Source organism: Gavialis gangeticus, unplaced genomic scaffold, assembly GCF_001723915.1.
Source record: "Gavialis gangeticus isolate Ggan-Ray unplaced genomic scaffold, GavGan_comp1, whole genome shotgun sequence".
Classification (NCBI taxonomy): domain Eukaryota; kingdom Metazoa; phylum Chordata; order Crocodylia; family Gavialidae; genus Gavialis; species Gavialis gangeticus.
In genome coordinates this window covers 100,910,363-100,920,280 of record NW_017728992.1, presented here as the reverse complement: position 1 = coordinate 100,920,280, position 9,918 = coordinate 100,910,363, and the positions used below count along the sequence as shown (strand labels likewise).

The 9,918-nt window shown below is 43.1% G+C and overlaps 1 protein-coding gene across 1 annotated transcript in view; it reads left to right on the top strand.

The window, feature by feature from the left end:
* Nucleotides 1-6: 6 nt before the first annotated feature.
* Nucleotides 7-9,918, top strand: part of NPC1 (NPC intracellular cholesterol transporter 1) — a 44,104-nt gene continuing 34,192 nt past the window's right edge. Inside the window, exon 1 of the mRNA XM_019526292.1 lies at nucleotides 7-85. Coding sequence (XP_019381837.1) covers nucleotides 20-85 — 66 coding nt within the window. The 5' untranslated portion in view covers nucleotides 7-19. The remainder of the gene's footprint in view (nucleotides 86-9,918) is intronic.

Sequence of the window (9,918 nt, the reverse complement as noted above, 5' to 3'; positions counted from 1 at the left end):
CCCCAGCCCCTGCTCGGTCATGCGGCGCCCGCCCGCCGCCCCGCTCTCGCTAGCGCTCCTGCTGCTGCTGCTCGGCCCCACGCAGGTGAGTGAGGCCGGCGGGAAGGACGCGGCTGCCCGAGGTCCCGCGCGAAGCTGCGGGCGGGCGCCGGGGGGCGCAGCCGGTGCTCCATGGGTTGCTCCCCTCCCCGAGCGCGCCCAGCCTAGGCCTCCCCTCCCCCCCCGGAGTCACACGACCGCACGTGCAAGCCCCCGCCGGGCTGCCGACTCTTGTGCCGGCTCTCTTTTGCAACTACTCCAGGAGAGCCAGGAGGGCATCCAGATCCACCCCCTTCAGGACCAGCCCCAACTAGATCGTCCCACCCAAGGCTCTGTCTCGCCGGGTTTAAAAGCCTCCAAGGATGGAAATCCCACAGCCTCCCTGGGTGCCTGTTGCAGTGCTTTCCTCCCTCTGAGTGAGAAAGTTGTTACTAATATCTAACCTCAACTTCCCTTAATGCAACTGGACATGGTTGCTCCTTGTTCTGTCATCTGTCACCACTGAGGACAGTCCAGCTCAGTGGTTCTCAAACTTTTTTTTGTGGACCCCTGGAAAATTGCCGAGGGTCTTGGTGTGGACCAACTTAATCTCCGTCATCAGAAAAAATAAATCAAGTGCCAGGCCAAGTACAGATATCCCCCATTGTTCTGCAGCCTTTCTGCGGACCACCTGCATGGAGCTCGCTGACCACAGTTGGAGGACCTCTTGGTCTAGCTCCATCTCCTTTGGACCCCCTTTCAGGTAGCTGAAGGCTGTGGCTTGGTTTTCCAAGAGCTGCCGGTTTTTTGTTTTTGTTTTTAAATCTGGGTCAGGTTGCCTCTTGTCTTCTGGGCATCAAAATGTTTTGGCAATCCTAAAATGACAAGGTCCTTTCCAGCCCTAAACTTCTGTGAATCTGCGCAGTTGTCCTGCTGCAACACTTTTGCAGGCTGCTTCAGTGAGGTTTCTGGGATTGCCACGGGCTCCCCAAGATATTTTTCAATGTTAAAAGGGCATAGGCTAGAGCAGGGGTGGGTAAAATGCAGCCCGGGGGGCCGGATGTGGCCTGCCAGGCTATTCTATCTGGCCCACAAGGCCCCTAAAAAAATTAGAAAATTAATATTTATCTGCTCCTGGCTGCCTGTCATGTGGCCCTCGATGGCTTGCCAAAAACTCAGTAAGCAGCCCTCCACCCAAAATAATTGCCCATCCCTGGGCTACATCATATCTAGCATGTGATGAGCACCATGTAGTATACATTGTGCTGAGATTGAGAAGGTGTTGTTTTTCTTTTTCCTAACTTTCTGAAAACAGCTGCTCGCCGCTGCAGCTTGTTTGTCAGGGTGTGAACAGAGGCTACAAACCCACTATAAAAATGCTGAATGCTTGAGGCTGTCTACTTAACGTTTATTGTATGGGAAATCACTTCTAAACTAGATGAAGCTATTAAGATTTACATAGCCTAAAATCAAATCCTAGAGCATAACAGAGACTTGATATGGGATACCCTACTCAAAATATGATGGCAGAGTAGGTAGAACAGAAAAGTGTCTGCTTTAGGTGTTTACAATTGTTTAATTATACAGAACTTGAGTATGCTGGTGAAAGATACTTTGTTTACCAGAGCCTTAGAAATGCAAGAATACTCAGGAGGAAGGTAATTCCCATTTAATAGGACATACTTTTGTTACAGTGTTATTGAGGGAGGGATAGGTAAATTCATGTGGCCACATGAGTAATTTTGCAGTCCTTGTTTATGTGGAGGAGATTGGAAGGCAGTGTTGGATGTAGAGCACACAAGTGTAAATTACATGCATGTTTGCATTTTTTTTTCCTCCTGCAGCACAGTGTGCTTTTAGAAGTTGAGGTTTTATGCCTCTCAAACTCTTGAAGTTGCCTTTTTTTTTAAAAAAAAACAAGTAAGCAGAATAGAGTACTGTTTTGCTAAGCTGGGTTAAGCAAAGTACACACTCTCCAGTTCTGTTTAAAGTGTTTTTGTCTGTCTCTGTGGTCTTGAAGTTAGTTCATTATTCTGTAACGCCATGCAAGATTCAGTCATGACTTTGTCCCTGAGTGGACAGATGTTGACAGTGCTGTGGAGATTGTGAACTTTGCTGTCCTAGACTGGGAGATGTATTAGGAGAAGTCCCTTGTTGCTGTGCTGTAACCTCCTACATTCTAGAAGCAGAATTGAGGTTGGTTTGAAAAAAGTCCTCTCCAGTTCTTGGTTGCTAGAAGAATTCTCCTGGAGAGGGCATCTAAAGGTGTTGTCTAAAGACATGAAATCCAATGGGATACCTGCAGAGATCTAGCAAAGAAAAACATCAGGGTCTCATCTTGTGGAGCTTGCTCCTACCCCAGGTGCGCTGGAAAGAAGTTACTATTGTATGCAAACTGTGGTTGAAAGTGTGCACAGAGCTTTCTAATAGTTCACATTAATATACCATTTCTTATAGATCATGAAACACAGTTTAATAAGATGAGCACCATAATATGCGGGCACCTATGGAGCATAACAGTTGGCTTACACTGTCTAGGGCAAATATGTTTTGTTTTTTTTTAATTGGATTTTTCATATTCACATGGAGTGGATAATCCCTGCATTTTAAAGGTTTTATCTAAAATCAGTCTTTAAACTGATACCATGGTTCATTTAGTTTAGTAAACAAAAAGGCTTCATCCGAATTGTAACTGATGAGAGTATTTTGTGGCTTCAAAAATATTGCACTATAAACTTGCCTTTGCCCTGTGTTTCTCAACTGATCACCAAAGGTTTAAAACAAAATTGCCTTTATTTTTATATGTGCATGGCTTATAAACTATTAGAAGTCTCATTTAACATTAACATTAAAGTAGATGTGACTTATTTTTCACTTATTGACAGGTTTAAAAAGTCTGCTAACTTAGGAGCAGTGGAATATATGTATTTAAATAATAAAACTTTGACCTGTGAAGAACATCCTCAGAGTGTATGTGGGTACAGTGATGCCTTCTTATTGTGTAGTCACCACTGCTGTTTAAACAGGGAGAGGGTTACATGGTTGCTGCTTCCATGACTGTTTAGGGAGCTTGGGGGTGGAACATGGGCAATGTCACTGCAAAGGACTCTCGTCTTGGAGGTTCCCTTCAGCTCTCCAGCAGACGGCTTTGTCTATGGCTTCATCAGTCACCCTGGCAGAACAGCCTAGGGGCTGGCCTGCTCCACATCTGGCTCTGCCTTCTCCTTAGAAGAGTGTTGACAGGTTCCTCCCATTCCTCCACCCTAATCCACTTGTCAAGATGGCCAGCAAAAGACTTGCTGTCACTGGGCTTTATTTGGCTGAGACCTGCTGACTTTCCTTCTTAGGAGAAGGGAGAAATCAACTTCCTTGCCAGTGAAGCAGTTGCTTTGGGAGAAGCAGGTGGTAGGGTGTTGGCCTGCTACTGGCTACTTGGCTGGGCTAGGTTTTTGGCAGCTACTGCCTAGTGCTGAAGGTATCAGCTCCCAGCCAGGCCCTGGGTTTTTCCTGGCTTTCCCTATTACTTTATCTCTGACATGATCACTGGCAGAGTCTGGGGACTCCTGCCAGTGCTTATGGTGGCACCCATGGTCCCTTTCCTTTGGTATGGCCAGTGAGGCCATTAGAAATAGTTTCCCTCAGTACAGGCCTACCCTGGACAGCAGTGATAATGGTTTGTGAGTCATAGGGTGGAAGCCCAGTTCCTGCGTGGCAAGTGGACTTGGGGCTGGCATAGGATAACCTAGTGGCTGTGGCCCTAGGAAGAAAGGAGAAAGCTGGGCTTGCTTGGGTTAATTCCTGGATCCTGGGGCCATGCCAGGAGCACCTGCCCCAGAGCAGTGTTAAGTGCCCTCCAGCTTCAGCATCCCTGGGCAGGGTGCCTCATGTTGCTGTTTATCACCAGGCCCTGGCAGGCTGGAGCAGTGACTCCAGGTTCCTGCTGTATCATGGATGACTAGTTGTAGTCCCTGTGCTGGGCTGGGTGCCTTTGCCTGGGGTTGTGTGGCTTAGCAGTGCTCTTCTCTGTGCAACACAGTTCCCCTTTATTCCACCTCCACTTCTTCCTTCTTACCATCTCTACAGCCCTTGTCCCTGTGGGTGCAGAGCTGAACTGGGGGTGGCACTGATTTCCTGTACTGCAGGCTAGACCCAGTTGCTTTGGAGGTTGGATCTGGCCTGTGGACCATAGGTCGAGCACCACTAATTACATAAATGACATTTGTTTGGGTTAGCGCAGTTAATAGTAGACTGGGATCATCATGAGTGAGTAGATGAATAGATCTGGGACATAGGCATATTCTTACATAGTGAGAAGATTTAGTACTTGGCTTAGCAGACATTAAGTATACCTTTTTGTGTTTTTTATGTCCAACTGTCAGTTGGAAAGAATTAGAACAAATACTCAGCTGTTTGAATGTGTGTTTGTTTGGTTTTTTGTCTTTGTGCCTCTTGACATAATGTATAAAACATTTCTCTACCTTTGAGATCCAGTGGCTTAGTGTTTTGTGTTTTTTTTCTATTACAGAACTAAGTCAGGGACCTGGGCTCCAACTTTCGTACTGTCATAGTCTTTCTTGTGCCTTTGAACAGATCTTTAATCTCCATCTCAGTCATTCCTTCTGTAAGATTTTGATGATACTTATCAACCTCTACAGTTCTCTGAGATGTTAGGGGATGTAATGTGGGTCAGAGGTGGAACCAAAGTGAAGGGAGTCACTGGTCAGAGTGGAAAAATAGTAGCTGTTTCTGTATAGCTCTTAAATTGTGCATGTGTGGGAGGTGGGAAGAATTCTATAGTAGAGCAAAAAAAGGTTGGGGGGAATCTTGGAATAGTTCTGGTGATGTAGCTAAAGCCTAGCAAACTTCCTGCAATACAATTGAAGAGCGAGAAAAATATATTTCATTCCTGATGTGCAATAACTCTATTGTTACTGAACTGCAGGACAGCAAAAATTTTGCCTCGGTGTGTGGCCAGCGATTGACTTGGGCCTCCCAGCGCGGCCCGGAAGTCCCAATGAGGACAGCAAAGCAGGGGCTCTTGGTCATACTAACTCTTTGGTAGCTCTCTAAAGCTGGCAGATGGGTAGTACATGGTTAATAGTTATGCATAATACCCCTGCTCCTAAATTTGTTCTATTTGTCTATGATTTGTTCAAACCGAGGTCAAGTTCAGATGCAGTAATTCACTGCAGCAGCTAGCTTCCTAAGTTAGTTTTAAAAAATTCTTAGCAAAGCTATATTGGTTTGATCTCCATAGCCCACAACACCAATGCTTCTCATTTAAACTCAGCACTAATATCCAGCCTTGTGGCTTGCTTTGGGAAGTGAGTTTCAGGTAATGTGGTGCTGTAACAGAGTATGAAGGAATGTAACCGAGGTTCCTGTGATCTTTCTCATGGAATCCCTGCCAGATATTTTAGATTAGAAACGGAGAAGAAAAGCTAAATGCAATCTTCTGTAATTATTCACAGTGTGTGTGGTGCAAAATAACAAATAATCATTGTTATCCTTACAGCATAATCATTGTTCTTTGTGCCTGTATAGCATGCTGCTTGTTTTGTGATGGTCAAGCTGGTTATGACCTTATATCCTTGAGTTTGAAATACAGAACCAACGTTTAAGTAGGGAATATGTCCTGTACATTTATTTTGGATATCTTTTTCATACCAGGCCCTGATGGCATATTCTTTTACTACTTTATCTTGGATTAGTAGGAAAAATAAAAATGTTTAATTCGGTATAGCAAGTTGAATATAAAATAATGCCTTGTGTGCTAGATGCATGTAATTTATTAGAATTTCAGTGGGCAGAGCACTTTTGATTTTAACGACCAATGATTCTAGTAAGCAGCAATAAAGTAAAGAGAGTAAAGTAAAAAGCCCATGTGGGCTCCATCATCAGACATGCGTGGTGGTCACTTGTCTGCTACGTGACTGGGTTGCTCTGAAGTAATGAGTGGAGACTTGGTTTCTAATAGCCAATAAAAAATCCTGTATACATCATAGTTTGATGCTAATAAGCAGCTGAGTCTAAGTGAGATTCTGGTAACTGGCAAATGCTGTAAATATTTTTGCATGCACATCTGGGGCCAAAAGTCTAATAATGTCAGTGATAACAGTAGTGCATGGATTCATGAACTACCTCTCCATTTAGGTTTTGTTAGCTTGATCCATGTGAATTGGAGACCCAGTTAGCTGAAAGAGTTGACAGATAGCAGGTTAGTGTAGACCTACCTAGGCTAACCTGGGTATAGGTAGGAGTCTGGCAGCAGCACAGATCTCAGTATGGGTTGCAAAACCTGTCTGAGAAATAAATAATGACCTGGGGCTGAGTTTGCTGCTGCTGCTTCTGCTAGACTGTTGCTAGTTCCTAAGCCAGCCAGGCTGCACATTTTGACTACGCTGCACTCACTTCCATGACTTCACTTAACTTCCAGTATGGCTTGAGTTTGTATTGTTTGTGGAAGATATTTCAGATTAGATCTGACATATTATCTGCAACTGGAATCTTGGCATGTCGTGGCATCAAAGAGCCAGTCGGACTTCAAGCATAGGTGTTTCCTGTGGGGTTCTGACCAAATTTGATTAAGTTTTGAACATTGTGCTCACTTTCCATCCTTTTTGCAGCTAACCAGATAAGAGATTAATTGTCTTCAGGATAAGCGTGGTCAGTTAGAAGCAATTTTTTTTGTGGGGGGAGGGGGTTGTTCAGTTGTTTTGTTTTTTGATTTTTTAGACAGGTTTACATATTCTACCTTTTGACAACTTTTACAATCACATTTTCGAAGCTGCATGCATCTGCTGATACACATACAGAAATCCTGCTAATGTCAGAAGATTAGATAAGTATCTGCTCTTGCTGATAAGTAAGAAGAAAGAGCAAGGGAATTTATCCTTCTTCCGTAATTTCTAGTTAAACATTTAAAGTTTCAGCCTCCCATTGACAATACCTGTGATATTTCCAGCAGCATCTTATCAGTGACATAGTTACTTAGTGACTTGTGTAAGAATCTGAAGGTTGGGTGGGAGACCAGCCATCTACCATAATTGTGGCTGACTCATCTGATGAGCTTGCTGCTCATTCCTTAGTGGTTAAAAGGTGTAATAGGTGGCTTCAAGCTACTGCTAACTTCAGAAGAGTTTGAGACTTAAATGGTCTTTCATGGTTTTTGTTAAAACCATCAACTGGGAAGGATGAAAAGGAAGAACATTTTTTCTTTGAATAGTATTGGGTAGCTAGAGGCTTAATATAGATATTTTAAGCTGTCAGTTGTAGCCTGTCAACTTACGTGGGATAGGAGGAACAGGTTATATTTACAGCAATGTAAGGAAAATATTGGAGGGGAACCCCCAAGGTGATAACCATATTAAGTGTCTGGTAGTTTTAGGGAAAATGCCACCAAATTTTAGTTACAAGAAGAACCCTTGCTTTCAGTGCATGCGTTCTTAATTCTCTGTACATGAAACATTAAGTGGTAGCATTGCTCCGAAAACTGAGACTTTTCTGGTCAGACAATAAACAGATGAATATCATGGGTGCTGCCCTGCCTGCCTCTCCAACCCTCCCTCCACCCCTGCCAAAAAAGAGAGAAACAATCTGAGGTATTTAAACTGCAGGTAGATTCACTTGGATGGTTTGCCCCCTTTCTTGCCTCTGTTTCCTAATAATGATGATTTGAATCAATTGGTTGTCACCTAGTATCAGGTAAAAGCAAGAAGACTGACTGGTGGGGGGTACTGGGAGCCATTATTTTGTTGCTAGCCGCTTGCAGCACTTTTGAGCTTGTGCTTCCTTTGAAATATGACTTTCTCTCCAATGACTCTGTACAGTGGTAATGATTTCTTGGAACATATATTGTCAAAATATTGGATAGGTGGCAATTCTTTATTGGTAATAGCTAATGAATGTAAAGGATTGTAAAGTTAAAGAAGTTTTTCGCCTGCTAGAAATTTCCTCTGTTCTGAAGGGCAGAAATCTTTGTAAATGCCCAGGGTCATGATCTAGCTCGGGGGTGTCCAACTGGTGGCCTGTGGGCTGCATGTGGCCTGTGAAGGGTTAAATTTGCAGCCCCCAGGTTCTTGTTCAGCCACTGCTTTCCGCCCTGCCCAACCCCCCATTGCTCTGACTGCAACAGTCCCCAGGCTCTAGTCCCTTCTCCAGCTGCAGCTTCCTGCTCTAGCCCGGGGGAGTGGGTGGGGAAGCAGGGTGCTGAGGGCCTGGGATGCAAAGGAGGATGGAGGAGCTGGCAGACATGCAGTGCAGTGGTGCAATGCCTGCACAGGCATGCAGTGTAGTTGTGGGAGTAGGAGGGACCGTGGCTTACCCTGCTGTGGCCTGCTGGGTGTGTGGCCCTGCTGGTGCAGCCCTCTGCCACTTGGCAATTGGACAGTCGTCATCTAAGAGACTAAATTCTGTATGCAACCTTGCTTTAAACCTCTCCCTTCCTCCCAAATCTAGTGAATGAGACTTTGTTTTTATGCATTCATGTGTACACACTTTTGAATGTGAGTTGAAGTCCAAAATAGAATATTAGAATCTCCCTTGGCTTCCAGTGTAATTGCAACGATTGGGTTTCTGTTTTTTTGTCACTAAACCCAAAGAGTCCATCCAGATTAGGAAGAAAGAGAACCTTTTTAAGAGGTTGTGCTGAACAAAAAACAGTTGTTTCGTGTCATGAAACATGTCCTGATCAATCACTGTTTTCCATAATCTCTTGGGGACAGGGAAGGGAATTATCTTTATATTTCTGTCTTTCAGTACAAAAAAGGGTGTGGGAATTTTGTGTAGCCTGTAGATGTTTTATACAAGACTTCTAGACATTTTGTGTCTGTGAGCAAAGTTATTCATGATCAAACATAAAGCACAGGAATATGTCCTTGCAGCCTAAGCATGTGATGTGGTACAAAAGCTAGTCAAGGTTGTTTAAAAGATAACTTCTGGGCCATCTTTATCTTCTAATACTGTATGCTGCAACCTTTTATCAGAAACCTTGCAGAAATGTATTGAATGTGTATTTACTATCATTCAAGTGATGTTTATATTTCATCTGCAGTACAGGTTCTTTTGTAGACCGATAGTTGTTTAAAAATGTCTCTTTGAAATAACAAGAGAATACTGTTCGTGGTATACTATGAAAAATGTTGAAATTATTTGATTATTGAATGAAGAGCAGCTTCATATTTAGCACTTTTCTCTTTCCCAATACTCTTGAGTTAATTTGCATATTGTACGTATTTATCAATGTCTGACAATAAATGGTATTAACTTAAGTGAACAAAACAGGAGGAAGTTTAAAAGGTAGAAGAATGTTGTTTTTCAGTGCTACCTTAAACTAAGCTTCTTAAAACAAGATCTCTCTAATTTTTGCCCCTCTCATGTACTTTACTGTAAACTTTGAGTTGGTCAAAGTTGCCTAACAGTGACCTTTCTTTAGACAGTTAAAGCAATACACAAGAGGAGAGTGAGTGTATTGCTTTGTGTTGATACAACAGATTGCTTGAATTGCAAGAAAAAAAGTGCTGATGGACAGCACATCTCCCTGAATTTCTGCCCTGCCCATATGACTGTCACATGGTGAATATGAGAAGCTCTTGAGAAACCTCTGGTCTCTAATATTCATGCTGCATTCTCCAGGAACGCATAATCATAAATTACTGAAAACAAAGTTATAATTTGGCTTTCCCAACTCTTCTTCTTTTACCCATCAGCTTGTCATATATAGCTAATACACTTTCTGTAGCAAGCAAATAATTTTTTATTCAAAACTCTCTCATATGAAGAGATAGGTAGCAATTTACCTTGCATGACTAGATGGCTTTTCATATTACCTGGCATTAGAAGTTGCCTTTTAAACATAGATTTTACCTTGCTACTGGGCTTTATTCTTTTTTTTTTTTTTTA